Below are 14,265 nucleotides of genomic sequence, written 5' to 3'. Positions count from 1 at the left end.
AATACCTTTATTCCGATCCGTACGCAGAGTCTCTAAACTTCTTTGGTCTTTTTTCTTTTTCTTTTTTCTCTCGGTCTTTCCAAACTCAGTGCGTCTGTTTTTGACTGCTTCACTCCAGACCTGCGTCTCGTCTGGTGGTCGTTTGTCGCCAGGTGTCACATCGGAGCATTTATTTGCTGTAAAATTTCGACATCGTCAAGCGGTTGAAGATCGCATAATGTTAATCGTGCAATTTTGTGCTTTAAACTTTTCAATATCTCATTTTATTCTCCTAAGGAAAGGCTTTTCAACGTTTAAATTTGCCACCAACTTGGCGATAACAGGGCGATAATCTAGGCCTACCATACGTCCTCTTTTTGGAGGATATGTCCTCCTTTCTAACAAAAACCAAATTGTCCTCCGAGGACAAGAAAAAGTGCCCAAATGTCCTCCTTTTTACAGAATTTCTGATTTACCAAATACATATGTAACAATCAAGCCTTTGAAAACAGCCAAATATACATCTTTGTTTGGAACTTTATCCAAACTGTTCTATACCGTCTAATTTCTGAGGCTTTTATTTTTTAGGGGACCTTGAAGTATTTTTTTCATGTTCTTTTCAACAATGTGTCCTCCTTTTTGGGGATGGAAATATGGTAGGCCTACGATAATCACAACCGCTTACATTTACAAATTAACGTGACCAAGAATTTTCTTTTTACTTTCCTAGCAAAAGCAATTGAAACAAACAAATAGCTACACTAAACGAAACGGACCTTTTGGAAATGACAGGAATTGTGCATGTGCCATGCGCTGAATGTAATTGCTTCAGTTGGCAAAGTGGCGATATCTCTATTTTTGTTGTTTATTTCATTTTTATCCTCGGTGGGCGGGCAACGCCTGAATGCGTTATGCTCACAATGAGTCCGCCGTCGAGCTGCCTGTTTTAATGCAAGTCCGATGATCATTTTTTATTTGATTTTTTCGATTTTTAGGCAGTTGGTGACTTCAATTTAGTTCAACCCATTGAAAACCACTGGGTTGGCGCAATGCGCTTAAGTTTCTTGCTCAATGGGATTAGAACCAATGACCTTGTGATCACAAGGCGGTTGCGCTAACCACTTGGCCAACTTGGCGGTAAATCTCTATCTCTACATAGACAATGTACAAATAAAGTGGTTTGTAGTTGTGTTTGAACATTTGGGTGTAGACTTTCCTTATTTTTATTACCTTAAAAAGTTCTTGTTACCTTTGACAAAGCCTCATCGGTATTGGTAGCTCTTCGACACAGTGCCACTACTTCCCTGTCTGTGTCAAAACTCGAAGACGTTTGCCACCAGGTGTCTCACTAGAGTATATAACTGAATCCGGCGCCGATAGCGAGACTGCACGGAAGGTATAAGCTTGACAGCGTGGTGGTCTGAACAAAGTAAATTTAGATCGACGTTTTAAAATACACAGCGAAAGGGCTAAATGAGTTTGGGAAAATGTACTTATAGGTTGAGGTGTGATGATACAACCGAAAATGGCGGACGCTTAAAATGGGTTTAATGGCGCTTGAAAGAGTTCATTCTTATTGCGTACAGTTGTTGGGTGACAATGCACTGTGAACGAACAGACAACGTCAGAAAAATATTTTTTTAACCGGTACTAAACATATGGCGTAATCATAGAAAACATCGAGAATGAAGTATTAAGGAACTTATTGCAAATGCAAATGTTTGAGTGTTTTACGTGATAATGGTATTTGAGGTATTGTCCGTGGTTAGCCAAAACAGTCGTTGCTCGCTTTACAAACGTGGTAAATGCGCAACACAGACATTCCTTCAAAAGATTGTAACCGATTTATAAAAGGGGTTCCTGTTTTACGTCGGCTTGATATTTATAACAAGAAGTACATCACTGAAATAAATATTCAATACCTTTGTTCAAATCCGTGCACAGAAATCTTTTGTAGTCGAGCTCATCCAACACAGCGGTCCAGCACTCAAGTGCCTTACTCCCCTCTTCATGCCTCATCTGGAAGTCGTATGCCACCAGATGTTGGTTTGTCAGTGTGGTGATCTGCACAAATGAGGAATTTAATTTGACTTTCTAAAGTACTTAGCAGGATAGATGATTTTGGGCCCTAAAAAAGGTTCCACTTTTAGATTGGCATCAACTTGGCGATAACAACATGGCAGCGACAAACGTTAACACTTACACGGATATAGTGCGAGTAGTCCCACAGTGCAAAGTTTTAAGTAATTACAAACCTAAACGCCAACTTAAAGTTTGCCTTGTATTCGTGTACAGTGCAAAAGTGTATCAACACTCCATTCTACGATTGTGGGTTTAGACGACACACAGTGTACGGATATGTACGGATTGTCTTTAGGTATAACTTGCGCTGGTTTGAACTTATAATTAACAACCTCATAGTATGTTTTGGTTTAAGTTTGAAAACCGTTTTCCAAAGAAGATCCTTCATGTAATAAATCTCAAGGAAACCATGGAAACTATATTGGTTGTTGACAACTGCTCTAAAAGATCTGAGTGGTCCGCCCGCATTCCCACAAATTAAAGTAAACAAATCTAAATTCTCAAGGGAACAAGATTACTGCCGGGATCATCTTTCCACAGAAAAAAGCTCACCGAACAATAAAGAATGACGTGGGTTAAAGGCGCCTCCACCCATTTAACCGTTTGTTCAGTATTTGTGTATTACGTTTGACAATTTGTTGCCTGACAAAACGACCTGACAATTTGTTGAACGAACTACCCGGCAAAACAAATGGATTATCTGTACCATGTCTGAAAACCTGCGCGCCATTTGCCGACATACACTGCGTGGTTAAATTTAGTTATGTCTTTTAGTTAAGTGCGTCGGGCAATCTTTTGTTTTGATAACTTTGGTAGCAACGAAACGCAAATACCACTTACTACGGGATGTCAACAATAGCTTTTGGTGTCGTGGTTAGGGAGAATTTCTGTACGAGCAAAGTTTTATAACCAGCTTTTGAGTTGTCTGAATTAAACTAATCATCCAAGATTGTGTGACAGACATTAAAGCTAGAAATCGTTTAGGATAAAATTTGAACAGGATCTTTGACGCGAGGTTCGTTCGAGTTTAACCCTCAAAGGTTTCGAAATAAAGATTTCCATATAGTGGTTCTTAAACATAGGAGCAAATTTCTGCTGTATAAAATTTTGTGAACAAATCAACGTAACAAAATTGTAAAGTAACATGCGGTTTCAAGAAAAGCATTACAAACAAATAAACAGAAAAGTATTTTTTGAATACGTGTCTTTAATGTAAACTCGCTTCAACAAACTAAAAGCTAAATAATTGTATCAATTTCTGATGAGTCCCAAATCATGAGCAGATGAAAAACAGCATTAGTGATTGTTCCAATAGCGGCGTTAAGAACTGTTTAAAACTATTAATTGCATCCAACGACACTTACAGGTATTTGAGTAAAACAGAATCGGGCTGTTAGATTTGGTGCTAAGGTAACCTCGGCACTGACAAAAGCTCATTAAAGACAAGCGACTGACGTAATTTAAAACCCAACCACTTTCTTCTATTGATAAGTATCGTGTTACTTGTTGCGTTTGTTTACCGAAGCCGACCGGCACAGACATATGGGCCAGACACGACCGCCGTCGCTTTAGAGACTGGCAACAGGGGTTTTGCTCTGCACAGTTCCTGGCTTTTCAATCACGTTACTTTTCCAAATGGAGGATGTTGATTTAAAGTTAATGTTATATTCGCTTAAATTTTGTTTGTTGCGTCACACAAAACGTGTGCAGGTACGCAAAGTTTCAGCGACTTTTATCCGGGTTTAGGTTTTACAACTAAGGCGCATGTGCACTCGGTTATTAAAGATTTTGAAGTCGTAAATACATAACTGGTCCTCTACAATGGAAAAGAAGTTTTGTACTCTCCAACCTAACTTTCGCAAACGAATGGAATCCATTGACATACAGCGGGTAACACGCGCGATTGTTATAACTTGCATTCCCTGTTAAAAAATGTGTATGCGTTTTCCGTGGATAACTTTATGTCATTTCAACTCTCTCTAATTCAGCGGTTTTTAAACCAGGTTCCCGGTCCGTTAGGGTTCTGCGACGCGATTCCAGAGGGACAGCGAGGACCTTAAAAGTATTTCTACAATGAGGAGCTTAAAAGTATTTCAACAATGTTATGTAATTTCAAATCTTGCAACTGTACAAACAAAAATTTGGTAAATGAGTGTACTGTGACAAAAAGTTATACTTTCCTTTACTTTCATGTAGGCTAACAAAGGAGGCAGTTATTCGCGCATTAAACAACTGCGCTTGAGTCATTTCCAAACAAGTTGATCTTACAAAATTAAAAAGATTCATTGTGCATGTTGTTGTGGGTATAGTTTTGCAAGGCATAAATTTAATTTTAGTTGATAACTGCCGGTTTTGTTTCGCAAAGGCATATTTCATTTCATAGATATTTTTGGCTTGGACCGGGAATGCTCGAGAAAATTTAGAAGGGGCCGTTATGACCAAAAGAAGTTTAAAAACCACCGCTCTATGTGGCCACCGATTGGTTTTCCATCATTGTTATAGCATGGTGGTTTATTTCTTCCTATATTTCTTCCCACTAACTTCCTATATGCTTCGAAGGTTGGTAAAGACACATGCAGCATCTGGTGTATAGAATAGCCAAGTGCTCAGAACTATTTAATACCGCGTACTTAAATATTTCCTGCAAACGTTTGAAATGGCAGCGCAATAGCCAGTGATAGCAGCAAGGCTTCTCAGCGGTTACGGATGAAAAGTTTTCAAAAGCTAGTATTTTTTCGCGATGAAAAGCCATCAACGAGAATAGGTTTTTTGCGAACGTGCCCAGACGGCGGTTTTGTCTGTAACTGAACTGTAACAAAACATGTCTGAGAAGACAAAAAACCTCTCAAAACAGCACTTTTTGCCGTCGTTGGCGTAGCATTGAGAAATTGATCGGGCATAGTGTTTGTAAAGTATTTTCATTTGCCGCGAGCATCTACACACACGCGTTTGTGACAATTTAACGTCGTTAAAAACTAATGCTTCGGTATATTGAATATAAAACTTACTCTTGTTGATACTCGGTTAAGGTCACAACGGGAAAACGCAAAATATAAAGATTCGGTCACAAATAAACGAGCCGCAGCTACAAGCGTCAAATTGTATCAGTCTACATCGCAAACAAATATAATCTATCTAAATGATTGAATATAAAGAAATTCGATTACCCACAATGTTATCCTTTAGTTATAGACAATTAATGATGCAAACTTGCAAATTATCTGCCAAGATTACCTAAACTGTGCTTATTCTAGTTTATTGGACATTAACATAATCGTCATATGGAAACAATACCACCTTAAATTAAACACAAACGCAGCCGTAACAACATAAGCTGCCTGACATCAGATTGTCACAATCAAGTGGCTTGCATTGTTCTGTATTTGCGCTGTGCACAACAGGTGCTTTTCACACAAGGATTAACTCCTAAACATAAGTTTGTCACCTGACTGTAAACCCCCGAAGTCCGAGGGATTTTAAAGATTGTTATGACATGAAACGTACCTTACATCTAATTCAGCAAGTTATCTGGGTTTCAAGTCCCAATCCAACGGCATCTCGGGCCCACCTGGCATCTGCACTTGTTGCAACTTTGGATGGCGACGGTTACATTTTCCACACGCTCGTTGCCTGGTAAGCAAATATAATTAAACTTATATGACTCAGCAAAAAAATAAACTTCAATGTGGTAAACATGCAATACCACCAAGAGGTCAGATCATCCTGGAACGTAAGCTACGCAAAAAACAACCTTTTCTCCCATTTATCTTACAATTAAGCTTACCATTGTCGTTCCTGATTGCTGACCAACACAGAACTGAACAACGGAAACTACATCGGCGGTATTGTCGTCGTATAGCTAGTGTTCTATGTATATTTAAAAACTTTAACAAAAATCTCAGTGCACTCCATCAAATATTTAAACAATAAACAACGAATTTATAAAAACAACGTATCCTACTGAATACCAATACATATGGAAGGCACCAAATATTTTTCTTTCTAAATTATATACAAATTAACGTCCGGGCATGGTACCTTGTGCTAACGTATGTATAGCTTGCATAAACATTTTGGTAATATTTTAAGCAATGAAGATTTAAAATTTTAAAGGACATCCACACTCTCACACCACTGAACTGTGCGCTTTTGTACTTTTTATCACCGTGTTTGTGTCAACAATCGCTGGGATTTAGGACCTAGTTATCACTATTTTAAATTCAGTTATTGCAAAAAAGTAATGTTGATGATTACATCAAACTCGTCATAGCAATTTTAAATCACACAGGTGAACAAAACGCCAATACTGAAAAGAAATGAGGTTTAAACACGCCGCAAACTAAGTTAATATTAGGCCTACGATGCCAACAGGCTGTTAAATTGCCAACAACACAGATAGCAGAAAAGTTTAACATCACTTACCTCTTATCTTTATAACGAATTCTCCACTCAGCCAGTTTCGTGCTACTTCAGTCGGCATCAAGCACTTGCAGCCAAATTTATAGCATACTGCAAACCGCCGTTTTGTTTCTCGCGCCATGACTGGTTGTGCCTTTTTCTCATTCTCGGTGAAGATTTGAAAACACGTTTGCTCCAGACTTAACACTTTGAATTCCAAATAAGAAACATCTGGAGGGAACAACAATATTGTGTCACTGATTATTCAAAAGGGCAGTAATAACAAATTTTCAAATAGACAATAGTAAAAACTGCACTTGTATTAGTACATATACTGTGCGCTAATGTTAATTTAGTGCTTTTTAAAATGGCCATCTCTAAACAAACTCACATATACTTTTTTTGCAACATTACACCACAAACTTACTTAAACTTGTGTTTCCCCTTGAATGTTGTTTAAATCCATGCAGTGTGCGTTTAAAGAAGGACAAGGTAAAAACTGCTTCGCGATAAGTTGCAACTAAATGTGCTGTTGGTGACTTGTTGGTCTAAAAGTGTGAAAGATAACAGACAAAGTTCTATTGTGACAATGATGCATAATTGCCATTCATTAGAAACAGCGAGACTCGAAAACCACACAGGCTCAAGACAACCGGTAATATCCGAAGGCAAGCGGATAAAATCTGAATCAATGCGATCTCGTCTGATGTGCTCTGTAGCTCCACCGCCTGTCTGTTGGGATATCAGTTTTGAAACTTTTTCATGGCTTTCATTCGTATGGTTAATAATAAACACGTTTTAGAGTATGCGTACACTACCAAATTGACTTGGGTGCGTTTAATTGTCTGGTAGTAACTTGAGCAGATGGATGACTTGCTGCTTATATGTTTCAAGGCAGCTCACCTCCACCAAGGATTTGACCAATGTCCCTATCGATGCCCTCGATCGGATACGGAAATGGTCTGTCTTAACGTTTTGCTTCCAATTTTCCTTCATTGTTTGTCTGTAATGTCGTTATAACGTACTCGTTTAGGTATTAGAGCAGGGGTGGGGAACCTGCGGCCCGCGGGCCACATTTGGCCCGCTTGTCTTTTTAATGCGGCCCCCGTCACAATTTTGTTAAAGTACAGTATATTTCAATTTCCTTGAAATGACTTCGATATTAGTAGTAATCTTCCCATTCCACAATATGACGCCAAACTACTAAAAATTGCCACACTTGCTATATTTGTGACGTAACAGTCACTCGATTGCCTCTCCTTGCAGTGACAAATCATTCGCCATGTGGTGTTAGTTTTGAAATGGCTTGAGAGCTATTAGCGTGGATCCTTATAGTGTTATTAAAAATATATCCTTGGAAAAAAAGACAGATCGGTATAATGGAGCTAGGGTGTTCCAGAAAGAATGGACAAACTAATACTTTTTAGTCGAAATAAGTGATAAACCTGTATGCCTTGTTAGTTGCAAACATGTAACAGCAAAGAAAAAAATGAAATCTGAAGCGATGAAACATAAAACCACTTGTGTGCTTCGGGTATTTTACATGGATTTTGAAAATAAAAAAATATGTGGTCCGCCTGAAAATGTTGTGCAATTCATGCGGCCCGCGATGCAAAGTAGGTTCCCCACCCCTGTATTAGAGGAAGAGTACTTTAACAATACATGGTTATCTACCAATCTTTTATGTAGTCCAATGCGCACTACGGTATTTTTTAAGTCTTAGAATCTGTGTCACATGTATAGTACAACTCAATGCCATGTGTCACCAAAATATGTGTTCTGTATCCTCGACAACCCGATAACAATAGAATTGATAATGATTGCATTACAATGGGTATTTTTTTATAAACGCCTTGATGATCGTGAACTATGTACACATTACAATGCGAGATACATTTGCGAGAAAATATCGACGGTAAAAATTGTTTCCTAACAGCGACTGGTCTAAATGATGGCAAAAAGGGATTAAATTGAAGTTTTAACCGTGGTTGCTCCCTTGGGCAAGCATTTCCGCAAATTCTGCCACTGATTACTTCCCGAAGCCATCACTAGACTGGGGCATTATCAATCAGAGGGAGTCTTGTTACATGTCAGGCGCCGCTAATTGCTTCTTTCATCTAAACTTTAAAAGCTCCTTTTTCCACGTTTATGTAGAAAACGCTTGTGTTTGGCAGCAGTTCTTAACAGTGTGTTTACGTTTGTAGCAGTTAGTTGATATTTAAACCACGTTGAGCAATTGTTAGTTCTGTGTTTTAATGAGACAAGCAGTTTACAAGCGAGGGGAATTCGGGCCATTTGTAGAAAAGCCTTAGTTCGTTTTTCAGGGCTTTCGGTAGTTTAATCAAACACAACGTTTTTGAGGTTTGGTTTCTTCCTTTTACGTCGGTGCAACAAGAATAAACAGTACTGAAGAGTTTCGATGGAATGATAGAGGCAAAATGGAACAAAATTCATCACTATGGCTTGAAGGGGAACCAGACAACGAAAACGGAAAAGAGAATTATATTGAAATGGATGAAACTCGTTCTAGATTCAAAGACATATCGTGCTATCGGTAAGTTATATTTTATCAGATTCGATTAGAATTAGAACTAATGATTAACCTGGATTTTTAGGGATGTTCACATTTTTTCCCTTATAAATCAAAAATATGTTTTTATTAAACTCTTGTTTGTCGCCGCTCTCAACTATTTTTTTCAATAAAGTGTTCAATTTCCACGTTTCTTTTTCGCAACAGAATCAGCAACATCAACCAAACAGTCCATTACCTTAATCATTGCAACCAACGCTACCAGAATATCGCCTACAGTGGTCTCATTACACGGTAAGAAACGAAATACTGTTTCCATTGCCACGAAAATAGATTTATTGAAACACCTTTCATGGGAATAAAATGTTTGTTGTTGATTAAAACTTCTCCTTAGCTTCAACAGCTGGAATGGCAGCTGACAGGACAACCAATGTGATTGTCATGACTACATGCAGTTGCGTCATCAGCGTTGTAATTTGCATCATCATTGTAATTGTGACGTTGCAAAAACGCAAAAGACGGCATGTGACCTTTATGTCAAGCAGCGTCTTTCAAACTTATTAAACGTGTGTCACAAACAAAGTAATGTTTGGATAAATTTGTTTCAACTAAATTGATTCGTGAAACAGTTTTTGTAACAAATAAGATTTAAATACGATTCTAACGTTGTTTTGGATACACCTGAATTTTGTTGTTAAGTTATGAAACGTGAGTTTAAAATTAACTAGGACCGGGTTTTTCTTTGAAAAACAATTCCAAATGTAACGTCACAATGAAACTTCTGTGTGTCATTGTTTCGTAACATAAACAAAAACTTGTCAAATCAGGTCACATCCACTGCCGACTTGAATTGTATTCGAATTTATTTGGCAAAAATATGTAGCAAAATATTCTCGACTACTCCTGGTCTAGAGGTAATCGACAATTCGAATTGTATTCGTAAAAGTGTAGTCATGTAATCGATTTTGCGAATTGTTACGTAGCCACAGGCTGACAACAATTCGAATTGTATTCGTAAAAATGTAGTCATGCATTCGATTTTACGAATTGTTACGTAGCCACAGGCTGACAACAATTCGAATTGTATTCGTAAAAATGTAGTCATGCGTTCGATTTTGCGAATTGTTACCTCGCCAAAGGCCGACAACAATTCGAATTGTATTCGTAAAAAATTAACGTGTATTCGAATTTGCAAATTCTTAGGTTGGCAAAAACCTTTAACAATTCGAATTGTATTCATGAAATATCGAACGACAGCTAAAATCATTCGAATACAGCACGAAGGTGGTAAAACCTGTATTCGAATGCATTCATATACGAATGACGAATACGACTTGCCCCATGTCCGTCTGAAACATAGTATTGTTACTTCGCGAAACAAAAATCAAATACCAACAACAATTAAAAACTAAATAGTAAAAGCACCAGTGCGACCTCAATCAACATGTATTAAGCTGTCAACTTGATTTCACTTTCCTTTCACGAATAATTAATTACTTTTAAGTGATGATAAGGAACGGCTGCGACGTCATCTATATAGAATGTCCTTGATGCATTTTAGTTAAGTGGACCGGTTACACTCCAAAATGCAAACAAGTTTGTCTTCCTGTTTCATACAAAAGTTGTATGTGCTGAAAAGCCTCAGTTATTATTTACCTATTTCCTAAAAAAAACTTGTAAGTTAAATGGTTTATGCGTTTTAGTCAATTTGTTAGAAAGCGTTAGCTTGTCCGATCGGTTTCCTGGAGTAGAATCGTCGAGACTTTGTTGCTACTGCTCGATGATGTTAAGCTTGCATGAAGTGAGTCCATCCATATTTAACTGAATAGTGTTGAAAGTTGAAACCATCGCTATTATTACGAGGGTTTTTTGTAGAGGTTGCCCTGGCCCCTGGGTTTGACACCAGGCTGTTTTGAGGACGGTTCCTCCTGGAAGTTTTGTACTTTTAAAACATCTGTTCGGCATCAGAGGTCGGCAAATTATACTTACGGTATACAATTTGTTGAGTAGTTACGTTCGTGATGAATGTCATTTAAAAACGTGCGTCTAGGCCAGTGGTGCTCAACCTTTTTTCTTTCGTGGCCCACTTTCATTGCAAAAAAATTCTGTGGCCCAGTAAATTTTTATGAAAGAAAGAAACAACTATAAAATAGGTTCAGAACAAAAAACAAAACAAAAACATTCCTTCTCAATTCCTCCCCAAGCCATTATTCTTGTAAAATTGAGTGTAATGACACAAATGAAAGTAAATTCTTAAAAAAAACTTTCTATTTGGTTGGTCTGTGGCCCAATCAAAATGCTTCCATGGCCCACCAGTGGGCCATGGCCCACTGGTTGAGAACCACTGGTCTAGGCGGATCCGTCATATTAGTCATAATCTGCATCGTCATTGTCTTTGTTACGTCACGCAAGAAAAGAAGGTACGTACCTAAACAACGTTCGTGGACAATAGAGTATAATACTGCAATTATTACTTTATCTGTTACAAAACGTTTGACGAGATTATCGTTTTTTGTCTTTAACACTTCAAGAAAATCAATCCACTTTAACTTTCGCAGGAAAAACCGGTAAACAAAGCTGTGAAGATTGAATACAACGCAGAAGGTAGGAAAACATAAGGCATTTGCTAATAAAAGTTACTGTAATTTGTTTGTGTAAATTCTTCAAACTTTCCACATGTAGTGTTTACATCAAATGAATACATTTGTAACAGGGATGTCTGAACGCCCTGAAACACCCATACACAACAGCGATCACGGCATACCCTACCATAAATCATAGAAAGCCTGGCCCATTAAAGGCGTTATACGTGGTCACAGAAAGACCCCTGTCGTGGGTTTCGAATTTTCTAGTCTGACACCGGCTATATTCGGCACCTCGGTGGATCTGACGTATTATGAATTTTTACGTAACTGGGTTTTTGATAATAATTTATAAACGTAATTTTCAGTTTACTGAACCAAAATGATCCAAGAGGATGAAAAAAATGACCACATAAGTAGCATTTGGCTTGCGAGATTTTTTATTTCTTATTCCGCAGATGTTTTTGTATCAGGTATTAAATACGTACTAAAGCACAGTTGTGTTTTATACAGATGGAATCCACCGGATAGTAGAAACACTTACCAACCCACCAACTGACGCCAATGACGTTATGCAACTGGACACGTCACAACAACAACTTGATGACATCAGTCCTTATTACGTAACCCATGAACGAGATACAATAATAAAAAAAATATAAAATCACATATTCAGATATGTGTTCGTTAAAAAGATGGAAATCACCTGGTTGTAGAAACACACAAAGACCCACCAACCACGTCACAATCACAAATTGGTGACGTCAACCCCTATTGCGTCAGTCAAGATCGACGTCCTGATTACATAACATTTGATCCTTGATGAGTTTTTACTCTCCGTATGTATCAATGTACAGATTGTGTGCAATTCTTTCCTTTTCATGTGTTAAGACAAACATTAAAGGCGGTAGACTTTTAATGTGTTAGTTATTTTCAAATCAACAATTGAATCGAAAAAGCACTTAACACAAAAATGCAATGGGACCGTTAGTATGGAAAAGGTATTTTTTCATTTCTTGCCGTGTAATGAGACCACTGTAGGCTATGTTCTAGTATCGTTGGTTGCAATGATTGATGTAATAGACTGTTTGGTTGCTGTTGCTGATTCTGTTGCGAAAAGAAAACCTGAAAATTAAACACCTTATTAAAATTAGTTGAGACCAGTGACAAAAAAGAGTTTATTAGAAATACCTAAATAATATGGTATAAATAAAATAAATAGTAAGTTAGAACAAATATTGATTTAAGTAAGGTAAAAATTTAAACACCCCTAAAAAATCCAGGTTAAACATTGTTCTAATTCTAATCGAATCTGATAAAATATAACTTACTTGTAGAAGCCGATTTCTGTTGACAAATAAATCGGGCCAAATGCCGATAGCACGGTATGTCTTTGAATCTAGAACGAATTTCCTCTATTTTAACACAATTATCTTTTCCGTTTCCATTTAGGCCACAGTGAAGAATTTGTTTCATTGCCTCCATTATTCCATCGAAACTCTTCTTTAGTGTTTATTCTCGTTGCACCGATGTAAAAGGAAACCAACCTAAAAAAACGTTTTATTTGATTATACTATTGAAAGCCTTGAATACCGAGCTAAGGCTTCGGTACGAAAGGCTCGATCCCCCTTCGCGTTTTGTCCCATTGAAACACTGAGCTAAGAATCGTTAACGTTGGTTCAAATATCAACTAACCGCTACAAGCGTAAACACACTGTTAAGAACTGCTGGGAAACACAAGCGTTTTCTACATCAACGTGGAAAAAGGTGCTTTCAAACTTCACAAAAACGAAGCAAGCGGCGCCTGACATGTAACAAAACTCCCTCTGATTAATAATGTCCCAGCCAAGTGACTGCTTTGGGAAGTAATTAGCAGCAGAGTTTGAATCGTGTTCTGGTTAAAACAAGTTTTTAATGCACACTTTTATAGTAAACAGAGTCATGATACCAACAGAACCACTAATTGAGAGACTATAAAACAGTAAAACCAAAGGACGATAAATCCTTTCAACAGCATTAGTGAGTTTCAAGTGAAGGAATATATACTTGGCCTAAATTGCATCATCAGTTCCTGAAAAATGACATTAGAAAAAAGCTGAAACAAACACGAATAAACCGAACAAACCGAATAAACCGAGTAATTGCCGAACGATGAAAACAACGAACCACTAAGAGAGTAAGACACCGGTTGAAAATATGTAAGTGCTGTAAAAAGCAAAACAAAACGTATGCAACACAACTTTGCCAGGTAACTGCAAACAAGATGTACAGCAGTGGTCTTCAACCTTTTTTAAAAGCGAATCCAATTTAATAGAAAATTAAATCAGGATTTTCAGCGACCCCATATTTTCCGATAGGGAAACTTTTTTTCAAGTAATGACGAAAGTGAAATATTTTCATGAAAATTTGCCCGCTTAATTTTCAATTAGACTTTACATATTAGCATTCATCGTGCATTATTACGCTCAAATGTTAGAACCCAAAAGTTTTATTTAATTTGGCCAATCTAATTCGCGTTAAAACTTACCAAGCTGTACTGCAAAACATGAGCAAAGGTTGCGAACTAGAACAAAATCGTATCATTTTTTGAAAATAAATTTAAACGCCAATAAATTGATTTATAGCGACCCCACTTAGGAGACGTTATAAATGTCGTAAATTTATTCATTATGGTGTAAAATGGAAAAAGATTTA

General features: G+C 37.5%; 1 protein-coding gene and 1 long non-coding RNA gene across 5 annotated transcripts; one reads left to right on the top strand and one right to left on the bottom strand.

Moving 5' to 3' along the window:
* Positions 1 to 16: 16 nt before the first annotated feature.
* On the bottom strand, positions 17 to 6,537 carry LOC145224714 (uncharacterized). The gene is made up of 6 exons (XR_013859722.1): positions 6,484 to 6,537; positions 5,846 to 5,928; positions 5,566 to 5,691; positions 1,902 to 2,043; positions 1,229 to 1,399; positions 17 to 176 (listed from the first exon to the last, which is right to left on the bottom strand). It is a non-coding gene; the product is annotated as an uncharacterized LOC145224714 (long non-coding RNA).
* Positions 6,538 to 8,683: 2,146 nt separating this feature from the next.
* LOC145224651 (uncharacterized) lies at positions 8,684 to 12,300 on the top strand. Of its 4 annotated transcripts, none has more exons than XM_080091190.1 (5): positions 8,684 to 9,013; positions 9,197 to 9,283; positions 9,384 to 9,555; positions 11,548 to 11,593; positions 12,085 to 12,300. In XM_080091190.1, the coding sequence occupies exons 3-5, from the start codon at positions 9,439 to 9,441 to the stop codon at positions 12,231 to 12,233; spliced, it is 312 nt and encodes a 103-aa protein (XP_079947316.1). In that variant the 5' UTR covers positions 8,684 to 9,013; positions 9,197 to 9,283; positions 9,384 to 9,438; the 3' UTR covers positions 12,234 to 12,300. The 4 variants fall into 3 exon arrangements, 3 of the variants coding, with proteins under 3 accessions (XP_079947316.1, XP_079947317.1, XP_079947315.1); XM_080091191.1 differs by lacking the exon at positions 9,384 to 9,555; XM_080091189.1 differs by lacking the exons at positions 11,548 to 11,593; positions 12,085 to 12,300 and having other exon boundaries at positions 9,384 to 10,035.
* The last annotated feature ends 1,965 nt before the right edge of the window (positions 12,301 to 14,265 follow it).

This window comes from Phallusia mammillata, chromosome 4 (assembly GCF_965637545.1).
Source record: "Phallusia mammillata chromosome 4, kaPhaMamm4.hap1.1, whole genome shotgun sequence".
Classification (NCBI taxonomy): domain Eukaryota; kingdom Metazoa; phylum Chordata; class Ascidiacea; order Phlebobranchia; family Ascidiidae; genus Phallusia; species Phallusia mammillata.
This window is presented reverse-complemented; position numbering and strand designations above follow the sequence as displayed.

Bases quoted from the DNA above. Each gene is read 5' to 3' on its own strand.
- LOC145224651 (XM_080091189.1), top strand. From the start codon at position 8,884: ATGATAGAGGCAAAATGGAACAAAATTCATCACTATGGCTTGAAGGGG. The intron at 9,014-9,196 runs GTAAGTTATATT...TTTTCGCAACAG, and splicing joins AAAGACATATCGTGCTATCG to AATCAGCAACATCAACCAAA. The intron at 9,284-9,383 runs GTAAGAAACGAA...ACTTCTCCTTAG, and splicing joins TACAGTGGTCTCATTACACG to CTTCAACAGCTGGAATGGCA.